At 36.1% G+C, this 19,113-nt stretch overlaps 2 protein-coding genes across 2 annotated transcripts in view; one reads left to right on the top strand and one right to left on the bottom strand.

The window, feature by feature from the left end:
* The window catches only part of slx4ip (SLX4 interacting protein), a 62,784-nt gene extending 57,653 nt beyond the window's left edge, over window positions 1-5,131 (bottom strand). Inside the window, exon 1 of the mRNA XM_073834600.1 lies at window positions 5,105-5,131. Coding sequence (XP_073690701.1) covers window positions 5,105-5,131 — 27 coding nt within the window. The remainder of the gene's footprint in view (window positions 1-5,104) is intronic.
* A 1,373-nt stretch (window positions 5,132-6,504) lies between these two features.
* mkks (MKKS centrosomal shuttling protein) lies at window positions 6,505-15,107 on the top strand. The gene is made up of 4 exons (XM_073833793.1): window positions 6,505-8,536; window positions 9,323-9,504; window positions 13,886-13,996; window positions 14,677-15,107. Exons 1-4 carry the CDS (start codon window positions 7,552-7,554, stop codon window positions 15,076-15,078), a joined length of 1,680 nt encoding a protein of 559 aa, XP_073689894.1. The 5' UTR covers window positions 6,505-7,551; the 3' UTR covers window positions 15,079-15,107.
* Window positions 15,108-19,113: the final 4,006 nt, after the last annotated feature.

The raw sequence follows: 19,113 nt of genomic DNA, 5'->3' as shown, positions 1-19,113 counted from the left end.
AATGTGTCACGCAAAGACTGTCAGACAGGTATGTCCTCAAAGCAAAATGTTCTTTGCTCTAAATTATATAGTTTTTACTTGTGAAAAATATACATTTGACAGTATTTTTTACTGTTATAGAAAAAAAATCTATAAAAGGTGGTTTTGTCAGATATCATCTTGACATCATGAGGCGGTGTTCTTTAATTACATATTTGAGGGTGTGCTGGTGTTTGTTGTGATGTCTTGTTTGTTAACAAATAATCTTTTTAACAAATTGTTTAAACAGATCCCCAAACTATTCAGACTTGATTATCAGTTTGAATTAAACTCAGCATTAAATCAATCAAAGGCATTACTTGAAATGGACTCCCTCCCTCACTAAACCAGAAGTAATTTTTCGGCTATGTGATTCTAAACAAACCATTACAGAGCATTTTGTTGGCAATAAATTATACAGTATAAAAAAAACATTATTTGGCAATACTGTATTTCCAGAAAAGCAATTTGCTAAATTAAAGCAATTTGTTTAAAAGCCAATGTTTATTACAGGGGCCAATAAATCCCTAATCATTTTTCAGTCTGGAGCCACTGCTTAGGGTCAGGGGTTTTGAAAACCTTAACACAAACCACTAATAAATCAGTGTGATTATGACTAAGCTGGTCTTTATTTCTAGGAACTCTGAAGTGCTCTCCGAGTTAATCTATGGATGTTAGCACACCTGAATGGAGTTGCTGTTTTTCCATACACGAGGACACAACCCAGAAGCAAAATTCCAGCAGCAAGAACAGGCAGGAATATCACCTGGTAAAGCTTTATAAACAATTGAACAATATCAGAAAGATCCCAAGAATTCTAGTAAAAATTATCATAAGTATCGGAAGACGGGAAAAACCAAACAACCATCCCTCCACTGTAATTTAACCGTAGTTTACAGAACTACTGCTAAACTATCTAGATTAAGTTTGTAAATCTAAACTTCTGCAGTAAAACATCCAATGAAAAATCTTGGACATGATCTAAAAACATAATACATAATTTCATCACATCCTCCCATTTCTGTTAAGCTGCATCTATCCCAGTTTTTCCTCTGTGTTTCAGAAATGACAACATATTTCCTTGATCTGATGACAGTAACAGGACGCTTGGAGATCCAAGTGTGTGGTCTGTATCTACCAGGGAAGTCGACCTAGCACATAAACCAGAGCCAAGACATCTGTCATACTACCCAGCACTTAACGTTCATACTCAAAAACAAGAATTGCGCTCTCCCACCATCTCCTACACCAGATGGGTATAACAGCAGAGTGGCGTGGCAGGTCTTGTGTAAATATTCAGTGTCTTCTGAGGCGTTAAGGAGAAAGTCAGGGCCTCGACTTGTAGCATGACTCAACTTACGTGGGAGTATCTCATCGCCCACAAAAACTGCACTTCACAGTGGAAACATGAGATCCAACTTAATAGTGCTGTGTCAGGCTGGTCAGGATCTTCAAACAATCAATTTATGAATCACTTACATAGGTGTTTTACCTGTATTAGAATTAGGGTTAAAGGAAATGTCAGTAAACGTGACTGATAATGTCCTGGCAATAATTTACCAGTTATTTTTACATTTTTCTACTGATTTTCTCTTACAGTGTCTTAAAAAGAATAGTTCACCCCAAAATGAAAATCTGCTGTGAAGTGATAAAATGAAAAACTGTACTCACAAAAAAAATCCATCAAGTTATTTTAACTTCTGGCAGCTTACATATAAAATACAGTTCATAATTCAATATAGCGCTTCCTCCAGTGAAGGTTGTGATGGTTGTTCTGAACAGTTACACTGAGCACTGTTCTTCAGAAAAAAATTCTCCAGTTCCTTCAGTTTTCCAGTGTCTTTTGCATATTTGAACCATTTCCAGGAGTGACTGTACAATTTTGAAATCTGAGGACACTGAGGACAACTGAGGGACTCAAGCACAGCTATTAAAAAAGGTTTCAACATTTACTGATGCTCCAGAAGGAAACATGACGCATTAAGAGCCAGGGGTGAAAACTTTTGAACGGGATGTCCAATTTTTTACTTTGTTAAAATATATATTTTTCCCATTTAGTACTGCCCTTCGGAAGCAACTGAAGATGCTTGCATGTTTCCCGGAACACAACTTAAGTACAATTTACCTTGATCTTCACATTCAAAAAGTTTTCACCCCCTGGTTCTAAACACATCGTGTTTCCTTCTGGAGCATCAGTAAATGTCTGAATCTTTTTTAATAGTTCTGTTTGAGTACCTCAATTGTCCTCAGTGTAAAAAGATGGATCTCAAAATCATACAGCCACTGCTGGAAAGGGATCAAATATGCAAAAGATGCTGGAAAACTGAAGATTCTGCAGGACTTGGAGGATTTTTCTGAAGAACAGTGCTCAGTTTAACTGTTCAGAACAAACAAGGGACTCATGAACAACCATCACAAAACAAAATAAAAAAACCAGTCGTCGATGATCCAGGTAACTCACAGTATTAAGAACCAACAACTTTTGTAGAGGGTTATTTTAATAATTTCAGCTATTTTTTTGTCTTGTGGACTATCTGCAAACATCTTTTATGTAAAATATCTTACCCAGGACAGTACTAAATAAAAAAAAAAACATGCATTTTGTATGATCTCTCTTATTTTGTTAAAATTATTTCACAGATTCTGCAAGGAGTTCCCAAACTTTCGCATGCCACTGTATGACTTTCATTGTGTGGACACAAAGTTAAAGAAGTTAAATATTTTGGGTTCCACTGAAGAAAGAAAGTCATACAGGTTTAAAACAATCACAACATTTTTGAAATCCCTTTCAGCTGAGATAGAATAAAATATTATATCTTAACAATGACCCATTTCTTATGCTCTGCTAGAACAGTTTGTTTAGCGTCAAATCAAAAGCTGAGAACTGGGCCAGCTGATGGTACTGTTTGCTTCCCCATTTTTAAATGTCTCCCTGTGGTCACAGTGTTGGGCATGACAGTTCCTTTCTCAGGGAGAGCAACATATATAACAGTATCATTATGTGCAGACTGGGAGGGTGAAGTTGGTGAGTGGTGCTCTCCCACAATGAAAAACAGAAAGACGGGAGAGATGATGAGTGAGAAAGACAGAAAGAGAGAAATATGCAGCCAGAGTCTGGCACTAAACGCGGATGTGTGTGATCCACAGCAGCGTCCAGGAACTAAAGTTAAAGCCTTCACTATATGAAACATCAACAAAGAAAGAGTCCTGGGGCTTTTTAGTGCTTAATAGAAACATCTGACATGCATTAGCAATGACATTCATTCATCTGGCCTGTGGATGAATAGACAGGGCCAGTCCAGCATCTGTGCTGCCGAGAAACACGACGGAGACATTCAGCTGGATAGATACATGCATGATTATAAAAACATCCAAATGGGATGCAATATAAAAGGAAGCGAGTGAGGTGGTACGGAAAATATAATGCAACCCTAACATTCAGATGAAATCTGAATTTTTTTGCATGGTTTGTAATAAAATGCCAGCTGAACAAGTACTAAGTACAAACAGACAGCATGAAAACGTAACAGCTATGTTCTGTGAACTACATAATGAATATATTCAGACAGTTCAATGCTGTACTACCTGATAGCACTCATTGCTGAGGCGACCACCCCCTCTAGCGTTAAGAAAGTGAAGTACTGCTCTGAACACCAATTTAAACCTTGATCTTAAAGGAATAGTTTGCCCAGAAATGAAAATTCTGCCATTAATTACTCACCCTAACATCATTCCAAACCTGTAAGACCTTTGTTCGTCTTCGGAACACAAATTAAGATATTTTTGATGAAATCCGAGAGCTTTCTGACCCTCCATAGACAGCAATTGTCTTACTACATTAAAGGATCAGAAAGATACCAAGAACACTGACAAAATAGTCCATGTGACATCAGTGGGCCAACTGTAATTTTATGAAGCTATGGGAAAACTTTGTGTTGCCAATTGTTGGCAAATTGTTGAATAAAAAACTTTATTCAACAATTCTTCACCATTTTGGAGAGTACCACAATGACACATGCTTTGACATGCCTTGTGGTACTCTCCAAAATTGCACTAGGGTGTTTTTTTGCATGGTTTGTAACAAAATGCTGGCTGAACAAGAACTGAGTACAAACACACGTCAAGAAAATGTAGGATCTATGTTCAGTAAACCACATAATGAATACATTCAGACAGTTCCATGCTGTTATACTACCTGATGCACTCATGATGAAAATGTTGATGAAAGATGTGTTGCGCAACAATAAGTATTCTCATATCTACATAAAATTACAGTTGATCCACTGATGTCACATGGATTATTTTTTTTGTTCTTAATACCTTTCTGGACCTTGAGAATGGTAGAGACTTTGCTGTCTATGGAGGGTCAGAGTGCTCTCAGTTTTCATCTAAAATATCTTAATTTGTGTTCCAAAGACGAATGAAGGTCGTGCAGGTTTGGAACGACATGAGGATGAGTAATTAATGACAGAATTAAATTTTTGGGTGAACTATCCCTTTAAGTCTCCATACGTTTCCTTAAGGTTCCTTATAAATACGAAGAGGTGTACTACAATGTATAGAAGCCCATTTCTGCTTTGCGACATCGTAACTAAGACATAAAATGTCCTGATTTCGACTTTTATGGTCATAATAATGACCTAAAAAATAAAATAGATGAAATTGAGATAAAGTCAGACAGAATTCATAATTATGACATTCAAGTCGAAATTATAAGAAAAAAATCTAAATTATGAAACAAAAAGTAAAAAAAGATACAATTTAAAACTATCAGAAAAAAAAACATAATCATTACATAAGTCCAAATGTCATAAAAAGTCCAAAATTCTAACATAAAAAGTTGAAAATTATAAAAGTTGAAATTGTTAGATATAGTATATAATTATGAATGATAAAAGTCAATGTCATAAAAGGTTATGTCATACTTATGACGTTATGTCATAATTATAATTTACCTTTGTAACTGGTTTATTTTTTAATGTAACGAAAACGGCCTTGCATATTTAATTTAATCACAATGAAAAACAATAAGGTCATGTCAACACAAAATATTACAGCAACAGAAAAATTTAATATGTTCACATACCTTGACTACAAATTTAGAAGACTGCATTCTGATGAAACTCTGAAAAAAAAGAGAATGCACTAAGCAACAAAGTACAAAATAATAATATAAATGCATATATATATATATATATATATATATATATATATATATATATATATATATAAAATTATTAGAACATTTGTAATTTCACCAGCTACATTTTTTAAGTAATTTATTTCTATCTTTTGGTGTAGTGTGTGTCAATATGAAATATCAGTTTACATTTCCAAACATTCATTTTGCCATTAATTGTAATAATAATCCAGTGAGATTTTTGTTTGTACAAGGAGTCTGACAACAGCCAGTGCTCCACACAGAGATCTGATCTCATCATCATCTAGTCTGTCTGGAATGACATCAAGAAACACAACAAACTGAGACAGACTAAATCCAGAAGAACTGTGACAAGATGCTTCAAGAGACCTACCTGAAAAGCTACCTTGGGCAAAAACTGCTTTAAAAGCAAAGGATGGCCACACCAAATGTTGATTTCATTTAGTTCAAAAAAGTTAATTCATAAAGAAAATCTATTTATAACGTTATTTTTGGCAGCATCCTCATTTTACAGCATTTTACACAAGTGCCTAAAACATTACTGTAGCTTTGCAGGTAGGTCTTAAAGCATCTTGGAGACATTGCCACAGTTCTTTTGGATTTAGTCTGTCTCCATTTGTTGTGTTTCTTCATGTCATTCCAGACAGACTGGATGATGATGAAATCAGATCTCTATGTGGAGCACTGGCTGTGTTCAGACTCCTTGTGCAAACAAAAATCTCACTGCATTATTACAATTAATGGCAAAATGCATGTTTGCAAATGTAAACTGATGACACACTACAGCAAAAAATAACTCAAACCACTATCGTGAAATACTTACGTGTTTGTGACAGATGCAGTTGAATAAAGTTGTAGAAAGCCAAAATAAAAACACAAAGCAGGAAGGGACTGTAAAGTAACCTTCACAGACTTTTCTTACAATATTACTGCGCTGTTTAGATATAATTGACCCTATTCAACGATATTTTCAAATAAAACACCTCGAGGATAACAAAAAAGGGGTTAAAGAAGCTTTAATTCTCCCGCCGATGTTTTTGAAACTTGCCCTCCCGTCACGGTAGGACCCCGGCGCGTGCGGTTGTCACGGAGACGCAGTCCGATGTAGGAGACTGCATAGTTTGCCAGACACTAGCGTTCGTTATTCCAAGTAAATTGCGAAATATCCATGATGATATATCGCTAAACAAAGTTACAGTCACGCATTTAATGTATAATCTTTGCGATTTAAAATCGAATGGGTGTTTTTTGGGATTAAGTTATTAAATACTTTATATCAGGCATGTTTTGGTCACAGTATGAGAGCATGTATGAGACGTAAATACTGTCTGTCTGGCTTTTACCGTAAGATTTTAAGTTCCTAAGGGTTTTCTTTCGTATATGTTTAGTTAGTTGAAGAATAAGCTGAATTTTGTGCTGTGTGCAGTACGAGGCTCACATGATACATTTTACACGTCTCTTCACGTTTTATAAGATATTGCGTTTGTTTTAGGATAGATATCAGCAACAATTTTCATATGATTGTAAAGACAACAAGTAATTTTAATGGGGAGTAGATGTAAAGTAGTTGCGAAGTGGCAAGCTAAACTTCAAAACAACGTTTACTAATTGTTTTACAATTATACATGTAGTTTTAATGACCTCGTAATACTTGACAACATAGAATATTTATACTTTTAAAAACACATTATTCACATCACAGTGTGAAAGCAAACAACGTGAAAAAAAGACCAGTTAGAGGACCTAAGATGCAGTCTTTCCTTTATGCATTTATATAAATAGAGCTCATTTATGCTGTCTAAACCGTGGAAAACTGTGTGGAAGCTGCTAAATCATATAGAGAAGGACTTAGTGAGCAGGAAAGGGTGCAATATTTTAACAAGCTAAAGTTAATAGGTGGTAAAAATACATACTAGTGGTATTAATTAAGATATTAGCCTAATATTTTACCTACCTTAGTGGAAATGATAAGAACGAACACAAATGTTGTCAGGATTCTTCCCCTAGAAATCCTGGTTCAGTTTGGCTAACCACAAACGCCTTTTGTTCCTCAGACAGTTTTTGCATTCTTCTTAATTTGTTAAAACGTTTGGCAGTCTATAATGCTTTTCCTAGTCCGACCGATTAGTACAGCTCAAAACATGACAAAAATTGACCATTTTCATCAGCAAAATATGCACGTTTTATTCGGTTCAGTGGTATTGTTTACATTCAGTGCCGCCAATATGGCAGATTGATGATGTGTTGTGAAAACACTCTATTGTAACTTAATGTCGTACTATTAACTATGTGATCTATTCATTTCTGGTTATTGAAAAGTAACTAACCTGTATGGATAACCATCAGTAAATTTCTCTGAATGAAACCACAGCATGTCTCGCATTTGTAAGAAGAAACCTGCTGTGTGCACAGATGAGCCACTTTCCAACAGTAACATCTGCCAAAAGATTTCTCTGTTAAGAAATATACTCAGTACTGCCTATGGACCTACTGGCAGGCTGAAGCAAATACACAACAATGTCGGAGGCCACGTCTTGACAACTTCAACCTCTACAGCCCTGCTCAAACGAGTCGATATGTCTGAGCCGCTTCTCAAAATGATCTCAACTGCTGTTCAACATCACACCACACGTTACAGTGACTCTGGGCTGTTTATGGGAATTTTCATGCTCAGACTTCTTGAAAACACTCAGAAATATAACCTCAGGACAGTTGCAGCAGCCAAGGTATACAAACACCTTGTGGAAGAATGCAACACGTATCTTAAAGGAGACTCTTGTGGTTGTAAGGTGTCAGTGGATTTAACCAGCTGTGATTCACTCATTGCACTGGCTCGCAGTATGATCGCCAGCAAGCCAGCCTGTATGTTGAATAGCAGGGAAACGCAGCATATCAGTTCACTGATCGCACAGGCCTTCTTGTATTCCGTCCCTTGCAACTCTTCTGGTGTAACCTGCTTTGGAAGAACAGTCACTATCGGCATTGAGAGCCAATCTGTGAGCGATTCTTCAGTTTTTCCAGGACTTCTGGTGGATGTTCCTGAGATGCTTCAGCCTGCAGATCTTAAGAGACTGGGATCTGGTCCATTTAAAGTGGTGCTTTTCAATGTGTCACTTTCAGGTGATATCTCTGAGGTTGGAGATGTAACTTTGGAGATCCATAGGGGAGTGGACCCAGAGCATGATGTCCTTAAGCAGCTCCTCAAGCTTGGGGAACAAGTTGTTAAGGACAAAGTGAGATTATTTGCGTGCCAAAAAGTAGTACATCCAATTCTGCAGCACTACTTGAGGAAACATGAAGTGTTCGTGATCGAGAGGCTGGGACTTGCTCTGATGGAACCATTTGTCCAGATAACAGGTAAATATTTAACAACAGTAAGGAATATATGTGTGCACCTGGACCACAAATCCAGCCATAAGTAGCACAGGTATATTTGTAGCAATAGCCAAAAATACATTATATGGGTCAAAATTATACATTTTTCTTTTATGCCAAATACATTAGGATATTATGTAAAGATCATGTTCCATTAAAATATTTTGTAAATTTTCTTCCGTAAACATTTGGACAATTTTCTTTTTCAATTTTCAGATTACAGATTTTTTAAGTTGTTGGAGAACATATAGAATTAAATGTGAATTTATAGCTGTTAAAAAGTTTTCTATTTCAAATAAAGGCTTTTTTAACATTCTATCATGATTTTCACAAAATATTAATTAGCACAACTGTTTTCAAAATTGATAAAGTAAATGTTAAAAAAAAATGAAATAAAAAAAAAAGCCACAAATCAGCATATTAGAATGATTTCTGATGGATTATGTGACACTGAAGACTGTGTTATGACTGCTGAAAAGCTTTGTCATCAAATCAATACATTACATTTCAAATTATATTAAAATATAAAAAGTTGGTTAAAATTGTAATGCTATTTTACAATATTACTGTTAATACTATTTTTTTTTGTTGACCCCAAACGTTTGAACAGTACTGTATTTATAATGTATGCATTTACTTTAATTAAAGTCATGCCTTTTTTGATTAATATATACTATCATATAACATCATATATAATAGTAGTATTAAAAAGAAATAGCAGATTACATTCACAGAGGTTTCATTTTAACTCTGTGTTAAATATTTCAGGTGCTCAGGCTGTTGCTTCCCTTTGCTCAGCCGTCCCAGCAGAAGCTTATGGAATGGTTAAAGAAATCTGTTTCCGGTCATGTGGATCCAGAGAGCTGCTTCAGCTACTTCCTTCTAAAGATACTGCAGTTAGCACCATGGTTCTTTGCCACAGAAATGAAACTATGCTGGAAGAACTGAAGGTTTGTTAAAATGTTAGACATCTTTGTGTTAATTTTAACATTTTAATTATTTTCATGTAAAGGGATAGTTCACCCAATTAAATAAAAATGACTCCATGATTTACACACCCTCGAGCCATCCTAGGTGTATATATCTTTCTTCCTTCAGACGAATACAATCAGACTTAATTACTCCACACAGCTCCAGGGGGTTAATAAAGGCCTTTTGAAGCAAACTGATGCATTGTGTAAGAAAAATATCCATATTTAAAACTTTTTAAAGTAGATTCCGTTAACTGTCGTACAGCGAATGACGTACAACGTAAGTGAAGCTTAAAGGAGTAGTTCACTTTCAGAAAATTTTTTTAGAGATAATGTACTCGCCTCCTTGTCATCCAAGATGTTCATGTCTTTCTTTCTTCAGTCGTAAAGAAATTATGTTTTATTTTTTTTTTTGAGGAAAACATGGTGCCCCTGAGTTTAAACGTCCAAAATGCAGTTTAAATGCAGCTTCAAAGGGCTCTAAACGATCACAGCTGAGGAGGAAGGGTCTTATCTAGCGAAACGATTGGTTATTTTCTAAAAACATTTACAATTTATATACAGTCGTGGCCAAAAGTTTTGAGAATGACACAAATATTAGTTTTCACAAAGTTTGCTGCTAAACTGCTTTTAAATCTTTGTTTCAGTTGTTTCTGTGATGTACTGAAATATAATTACAAGCACTTCATACGTTTCAAAGGCTTTTATCGACAATAACATGACATTTATGCAAAGAGTCAGTATTTGCAGTGTTGGCCCTTCTTTTTCAGGACCTCTGCAATTCGACTGGGCATGCTCTCAATCAACTTCTGGGCCAAATCCTGACTGACAGCAACCCATTCTTTCATAATCACTTCTTGGAGTTTGTCAGAATTAGTGGGTTTTTGTTTGTCCACCCGCCTCTTGAGGATTGACCACAAGTTTTAAGATCTGGGGAGTTTCCAGGCCATGGACCCAAAATGTCAATTTGGTCCCCGAGCCGCTTAGTTATCACTTTTGCCTTATGGCACGGTGCTCCATCATGCTGGAAAATGCATTGTTCTTCACCAAACTGTTGTTGGATTGTTGGAAGAAGTTGCTGTTGGAGGGTGTTTTGGTACCATTCTTTATTCATGGCTATGTTTTTGGGCAAAATTGTGAGTGAGCCCGCTCCCTTGGATGAGAAGCAACCCCACACATGAATGGTCTCAGGATGCTTTACTGTTGGCATGACACAGGACTGATGGTAGCACTCACCTTTTCTTCTCCGGACAAGCCCTTTTCCAGATGCCCCAAACAATCGGAAAGAGGCTTCATCGGAGAATATGACTTTGCCCCAGTCCTCAGCAGTCCATTCGCCATACTTTTTGCAGAAGATCAATCTGTCCCTGATGTTTTTTTTTGGAGAGAATTGGCTTCTTTGCTACCCTTCTTGACACCAGGCCATCTTCCAAAAGTCTTGGCCTCACTGTGCGTGCAGATGCGCTCACACCTGCCTGCTGCCATTCCTGAGCAAGCTCTGCACTGGTGGCACTCCGATCACACAGCTGAATCCTCTTTAGGAGACGATCCTGGCGCTTGCTGGACTTTCTTGGACGCCCTGAAGCCTTCTTAACAATGCAGTGGAAAGTTTCTTTGGGGATTAAGTTAATTTTCATGGCAAAGAAGGACTATGCAATTCATCTGATCACTCTTCATAACATTCTGGAGTATATGCAAATTGCTATTATAAAAACTTAAGCAGCAACTTTTCCAATTTCCAATATTTATGTAATTTTCAAAACTTTTGGTCACGACTGTACTTTTTAATAGGCATGGGATGATAACCGGTTTCAAGGTTTACCGCGGTTTGAAAAAGTCACGGTTTCAAAACCGCAAACAAAAAAAGTTATACCGTTCCTACGATATGTGCATTTTCTGTGTCGTCAAAGTGAAAGCGCAGGACTCGCTACTAGGTTGTGTGTGTGCGTACCTGCAGCGAAAACAATGCAACCCCACCGGTTAGTGCTGCAGGCGCGTGTCTGTGATTGTGCACGTGCTCCGCAGTCAGTGAGACTCAGCAGTAATATAGGTTCAGGATGGCCGAAGGAGGTGAACCCCCACAACACAGAGTGGGGAAAAGCAGACTATATGTACTAACCTTACGTTTCTGTGACTGAACATTAGTACAACAATTAAGTTAAGGTGAAATCACGTCTTTGCTTTTAAGCCTTCTGCTACGTTAAAGGTACAGTGTGTAGGTTTTTGCAGCATGTAGTGGCGAGGTTGTGAATTGCAACAGTCCACCGCTCACCCCTCCCTTTACAGAACTACGGAAGCCAATACAGGATTAAAATCTCGCCTTTTTTGACAGCAACGAATAGTGAGAATTCTTTTAAAACATAATTTAAGGAATTATATTTACTTAATCATTCAATAAAACTTTGTTATTGTGAATATTACTGTTACTTGTTATGATTGTGTCATTGTTTTTTTTCGCAAGCTGATAATTCAATTTAATAAAAACATAATGGTTCATTAAGGTCTTTATGCACCCCTGAAAACAGTTATTGCACCTCTGTCTAGAGATCATCTTACACAGTAAATTTTTATTACACGTGTCTTTGAGTGTTTGTTTATTTTTGGAACTGTCACTAATGGTCATATTTTTGCTTTGATTAGTGATTGCATTTTTTCTATTAAGAAGGATTTGTTTTTGGGTTAGGGTTAAAATTTTATTTTGTTGATTATTGTTGAGTTGCAGGCTTAGGCACACACAAGTGACTGAAATTTAATTTAATTAAGAAGATTCAATTATTTATTTTAATTATTTTGCCTGATGTTCCATGTTACAAAATGTTCTATATGTTTCCTAAAATAAAATATACTGTGTTCAGTTAAAAGAAATAAAATAGTTTTTTTACCCAGACATTTAAATATAACATTGTAGAGCAGTAATTACAATACCGTGAAACCGTGATATTTTTATCCAAGGTTATACCGTCAGAATCTTATACCGGCCCATGCCTACTTTGTAATGTCTACACAGAGTACACACAGAGCTAGAAAAGACGAGCATTTGAGGTTAAAAAGTATATAAATTGTATTTTTTCTTTTTTTGAAAATAACCGATCCTTTTGCTAGATAAGACCCTTCTTTCCTCGGCTGTGTTCGTTTAGAGCCCTTTGAAGCTGCGTTTTGGAAGTTCAAACTTGGGAGCACCATAGAAGTTCATTATATGGAGAGAAATCCTGAAATGTTTTCCTCAAAAAACATAATTTCCTTATGACTGAGGAAAGAAAGACATGAACATCTTAGATGACAAGGGGGTGAGTACATTATCTGTACATTTTTGTTCTGAAAGTGAACTACTCCTTTAAGCTCCGATGAAAATAAGCTAGTCTTGAGAGAACCAAGTTTTGTTTTTCAGCAGAGGAAGTCTCCTCCAAAGTCTCCTCTTGGCTTATATTAAAATCCTCCAATATTTTTCTTTACAAATCCTTATTTTGTACCTCTAAAGTCTTGAAAAGTGTTGTGTTTTGCTCTCTCCACTGTGCTTCTGCATTTGTCACCGTGTTCGCCTACGTCATCCGCTGCAATGCTACTCTCTTGTGAAGGTACGTATGACAGTAAGTGGAAGCTAGAGATTACAGTTTATAAAGCTTTAAATATGGATGTTTTTCTTACACAAATGCATCGATTCACTTCAGAGGCCTTTATTGACCACACGGAGCCATGTGGAGCACTTTTTATGATGGATGGATGCACTTTATTGGACTTCAAAATCTCAACACCCATTTACTGCCATTATAAAGATTGGAGGAGACAGGACTTTTTTTACATTTAACTCCGATTGTATTCATCTTGAGGTTTAGTAAATCATAGGGAAAGTTTACTGATTAATTCAAACACAAAACTCTAATGACATTTTGCTCTTAAAATTCAAAACATCTGTCTTAGATATGTTTAAAAACATCTGTTTTAATGCTCTTATACTCTCAAGTCATAAGACATGGACAAATCTAGACTAGTGATACAGGAAACTTAAGGCCAAATAAAAGCTGCATTAAAATCATCAGAATATTTGCAATGCTTACTATTATATCGTCAGTAATATCAGCACAGATAAATCGTGAATGTGCAATGTATTGCTCTGCTCTATTAATAATCCTTGTTTATGCTGTCTTCGCACTCATTCTGTTGGGTGTGTTTTTTTAAATGCATTCTTGCCTCTCTGTTAGCTCTCCAAGCTATTTATTTTGTTTCTTGTATTTATAAGTTCCAATTTTCCGAGCAACTTTTTCCAGATTTACTGGATTCCGTTTATTCATTCAAATTTATTGCATTAATTCCCTCTTTCACTTCTCTCATACGATGAACATTTGTTCCATTTGTTGGACAGATGACATGCCAAAGAGCAGAACATGTGTTGCGACTGACTCTGAGGGAGCCCTACGCCCTGCTTGGAGGAGGCTGCACGGAGACGCTGATGGCCACCCACATCACACACATGGTATTCTATTCCACTGAGTTACACATCACTTTCACTTGCATTTCTACTGTATTGATCATAAGGTTCCACTTGTCAGAATTCTATGAAAAGATTCATGCATTATGCATTGCTTTTTCAGAGGGATTAAGTGTGAAATTTATTTCCAAGGCTTGCCAAGCGCCACATTTATGCCTGACTAGATTTGTTTTTTGAAACCTTACAGCTTTTGTTGAATCGTCCCCAGTTTTAGGTTAAATAATATTGAGCAAAAAAGATGTGCACATCCAAAATCCAAAAACATCAATTAACAATACTGAAATTAGGCCTTCATATCTGGTCAAAACATTGCTCTTGGTTCAAATAAAATGTACTGTTCCTTTTTTATTATTATTAATTTAAAACTATTTGAGGCCATGCTAGTCAACATATAAATAACAGTTTAGAAAATCTGACTTGTGTTGATGAATCTTCACAATAATTGGCTAAGATCATATTCAGACCAGTACTCACAAAATGCCAATTTAACTTATTTCATTAAGTGTTTTTTTAAAATGTAATAATAATTAGTGGCAAATCTACTCTATTTCAAATGATCTAAAATGACCACTAGGGGAGCAATGCCCAAACAAATCCACTCAAACTTAAAATGGACATGCCATTGATTTACCCTGTAATTAATTTTTTTGTCACTAACTTTACAGAATGAGTCCAGTGCCGCAACAACAGCTGCAGCTCTGTGCGTCTCTCAATCTGAGTTCCTCATAGCAGTTGAGGCATTCTGCAGCTCTTTGCAATCTGTGGCTCTTTCCTTAGAGCATGATGGACAGGACTGTCTCATTGACCTGACATATGCTCATCGCTGGGTCCCAGATATACACTCCAAAACTTGTGTCTGCGGCCTGGTGGAGGACAGATCTAACCTGGAGAAGGCCCCTCTAAATACAGCTTACCACACTTTCTCTCCTCTTTTCTTGAAAAACAGCCCTGACAATCAGCCCAGAATATTAGATTCGTTTTCTGCCAAGCTCAATGCTTTGAATGTGGCTGTCGAGATGACTAATTTTGTACTTGATGTAAAATACATAATTAAGGATGGCAATTGAATTGTGATGAATGAAAAGCTGTGCTTTGAATAAAGGTTGTAGGTTTTATGTATTTTATATTCAGATGCTGTTCTAAGACTTTTTCTTCCTAAGAACTCCATGTGACACATACATGTTAAATATTCTTTACTTTAAACCACTAAAACCAAAATATGAGGGACTCAGAGACTGTCTCATTTCTTTAATGATACTGCAGGAGTCAATTATTTGCATTTTTGCAAATATGCAAGCTGATAAATCCATCATAAGGACAGTTTTTAAATTAAGTCAAATAAAGTTTCATAGTTACTAAAAAGTATTTATGGTAGGTACATTTTATCTGTATTTGACAGGTGTGGTAAAAGGTTAATTTTGGACCCTGCCTGAGTCATCTGCATTGTGTCTGTGAGCAAGGCACTTATCCCCAGGTAGCTCCAAGGCTGATGTTCCTGTAATTAGTGCATTGTAAGGATAAAAACCTCTGCTAAATTACTACATAGAAGAACTCTACTCTGAAGGAAATTATATATTGTAAGAAAGAACAAGGGGTGTGTATTTTGTAGATAAAGGTCTCCACACTAGGTGTAGTCTTTGATCCTTGCAGCTATTAATTTGGCAATTAAAGTATCATGTTTTTGCTCCATCAGTCAAATGTTCAGTTCACCTCAAATGCTCTTGCTATCAGTTCACTCGATGATTTTATGTTCATTACGAATCAAACAAAGAGATGGCTCGATAAACTAATCGAATTTAGTCTGATTCGTGAATGAATCACTCAAGACAGGTTTTATGAACTGTTCCACTTGATTCAAATCAAAAGAATAACACAAATTGTACATCTCTCATACGTAAATAGTGGCCTACAACAAAACGTTTTTTATCTTAGGTAATTTACGAGTTTGTCACAATTTTTTCCACAATGGAGGGCTAAGGATACAGTAAAATCTGCAAATTATAAACCAGTTCAACTGATTCAAATCAAAAGAACAATCTGTTCACAAATCAGAAACGGTTTTTATCATAGGTAATTTAGGAGTTTGTCACAAATTCGTCCACAAAGGAGAGCTAAAGGATTTGCGAATGAATCACTTAATTAATAAATTAACCAGCTTAGGCTGGTTGGCTGGTCTTAGCTGGTTTAAGTTGGACGTAGCTGGTTTTAGCTGGTCTCCCAGGCTGGTCAGACTGGTTTAAGCTGGTGGTCTTCCAGCCTGACCAGGCTGGGAAAGTGGCCAAAACCCCTTTAAAACCAGCCTAAGTAGCTGGTTTTAGCTGGTCTCCCAGCCTGACCAGGCTGGTCAGACTGGTGGTCTCTCAGGCTGGGAAAGTGGCCAAAACCCCTCTAAAACCAGCCTTCTGACCAGCTAAAACCAGCCTGGTTGACCAACTGAAACCAGCCAACCAGCCTAGGCTGGTTTTAGCTGATTTTTTTTCAGCAGAGGTTTTATAAACTAGTTCAACTGATTCAAATCAAAAGAACGATCAGTTCACAAATCAGATATCTCTCGTATGTAAATAGTGGCCAACAACAAAACCGTTTTTATTATAGGTGATTTAGGAGATCCACAATGGAGAGCTAAGGATTCATTACATTTTGCGAAATAATCACTCACATGTTTTATGAACCAGTTTAACTGATCAAATCAAAAGAATGATCCACGTTTACAAATCAGACATCTCTCGTATGTAATATAGCCTACAATAAAACAGTTTTTATTATAGGTATTTTGGGATTTTGTCACAAATTTGTCCACAATGGAAGTCCGATTCATTAAAGAATCACTCAGATAGATATGAACCGGTTCAATGATTCGAATCAAAAGAATGATACCGTCCACAAATTGGGCATCTTTCATATGTAAATAGTAACCTACAACAAAACTTATCATAATTTAGAAGTTTGTAACAAATTTGTAAACAATGGAGGGCTAAGGATTCAGAACGATTCGCAAATGAATCACTCAGGCAGCTTTTAAGATCCAGTTCAACTGATTCAAAAAAAAAAAAAACGATCCGTTCACAAATCAGGCATCTTTCGTATGTAAATAGTATCCTACATCAAAATGATTTTTATAATGGGTAATTTAGTTTGCCACAAATTCGTTCAAAATGAAGGGCTAAGGAGTGAGGTAGATATTTGTCTTTGTCCCTTTTTTCCCTCACAACGAACTGAAGTGACACCTTTTTTAGTCAAGTCAAGTCAAGATTATTTATACAGCGCTTTTTACAATACAAGTTGTGTCAAAGCAACCTTACAGTATTAAAATAATAAAATAAAATGTCAATAATAATGCAAGAGTTACATATTGCAACAAAGTCAAATTGGGGAGGACTCATCTGTGATTTAGTGATTATCAAGGAAGTATTTGTGCACTTCTTAGCTGTTACATTTAATCCATTCCGAATTTGAATAAAAATAAATAATTTCTCAATGCTAAAGTCAGAGCATTCTGTTTTTGCTTCAAATGTTTAAATGATAAAATCAAATTTAAATAAAATAAAACTGTGCATGCTACATGTGTTTAGTTCTAATTTTCAATTTATTATTATTTTTTTTATTATTAAATATGTTTAGTTGTTGTAGTAGCATGGCCAGGAAAAAATATTTATTGCTGGTAAATTTTCTCAAATCACCAGAAAATTTAGTTTGTATCATGATTAAAATGACAGATGTAGAAAAAAGTTTTAGGCCTGCTTGCAGGTGTAGAAATTAGGACAAAATTATTTTCATACTGTAGAATAAGGTAAAATAGCATACCTATGAAACACTGATTTGAATTTATTTTACAGAATTGTTTTCCAATATTAATGTCATAAGAATAATAATATAAAATGATTATTATTATCATTATATTCGAATTTGTTTGGTTTAAAAATATACAAGTGTAATTTAGACTGAGACACCATATCACAACTAAAAAGAGCATTGAGTCCCCATTAAACTCAAGAAACCAATTCACTAGCTTGTTTTATTGTTGTTGTTTAGTTTGCAACCTGAACCTATATCTGAATAGGGGAAAGTGGGGTGAGTTGTGCCAGTTTTTACTCAAAGTGACTTTATAGTGAAGCCATGACAGTGATCCCTCCAATTTAAGCATTTACATATATTTCAGGATGTGGTTCATCCCTGGCAACAATAACTTTGGATCTGAAATAAACTGATTCAGAATTATAGCTTTCAGAAAAAAAGTGGTCTTGTGGCACAACTTGCCCCCGGTGCCTTTGGGGAGAATACATCGGGGTAAATTGTGCCAGTGATTATTAAAGTAAAAAAGAACATTTTATTGTCATGAACTGTAATGCTATATAAAATCAAGACAAATTCAATACAAATTGCTCATTTAAGGTTTATTTGGATATCGCTACCCTATTAAACTATTGGCATGTCATATTTTCTATTTTTTCGGAAAATACAAAAAAACTCAAATACACAATATATGATATTTGTGAATAATTAGAACGCTGTCTGTCAACAAAACGCTGTCTGTCAATTATGTAACATAGGAAAAAAGTTACTTTCTTATGAACATTTCTGAACATCCCATTGTGACTTAGGCCTCTTAAAAAACTGACAAACAGCAGGTAAATCAAACAGTGATGAGGCACGCTCATCTCCTCACACAGATTATCCCCTGTGGGTATGTAGGTCTAGATCAGGGATGACCAACCCTGTTCCTGGAGATCTACCATCCTACAAAGTTCAGCTCCAACCCTAATCAAACACCCCTGAACCAGCTAATTAATCTCTTAGGTCGCATGTGATAATTACAGACAGCTGTGTTGGAGCAGGACTGGAACTAAAGTCTGCAGGTAGGTAGATCTCCAGGAACAGGGTCGGTCAGCCCTGGTCTAGATGGTCTAGATCCGGACTATTTCTTAACATCCCACTGGCACAACTTAAAAGATAACTGTTGCTAAAATGCAACCTGGGCTGTTTTTTGTTTGTTTTTTTACTGTAAACGAGACAAACTTATATCTAAAAGCATAATTATGACAAACGAGCCATTTTTGAGATTGACCATGATTTAGTTTTGTGGTCAGTGGCCGGTGAATGGG

The sequence above is a fragment of the Garra rufa genome, chromosome 2 (genome assembly GCF_049309525.1).
Source record: "Garra rufa chromosome 2, GarRuf1.0, whole genome shotgun sequence".
Taxonomy (NCBI): Eukaryota; Metazoa; Chordata; class Actinopteri; order Cypriniformes; family Cyprinidae; genus Garra; species Garra rufa.
The sequence above is the reverse complement of the archived record's forward strand: the minus strand, read 5'-3'. Positions and strand labels throughout refer to the sequence as shown.

Bases quoted from the DNA above. Each gene is read 5' to 3' on its own strand.
- mkks (XM_073833793.1), top strand. From the start codon at position 7,552: ATGTCTCGCATTTGTAAGAAGAAACCTGCTGTGTGCACAGATGAGCCA. The intron at 8,537-9,322 runs GTAAATATTTAA...TAAATATTTCAG, and splicing joins ACCATTTGTCCAGATAACAG to GTGCTCAGGCTGTTGCTTCC. The intron at 13,997-14,676 runs GTATTCTATTCC...CTAACTTTACAG, and splicing joins CCACCCACATCACACACATG to AATGAGTCCAGTGCCGCAAC.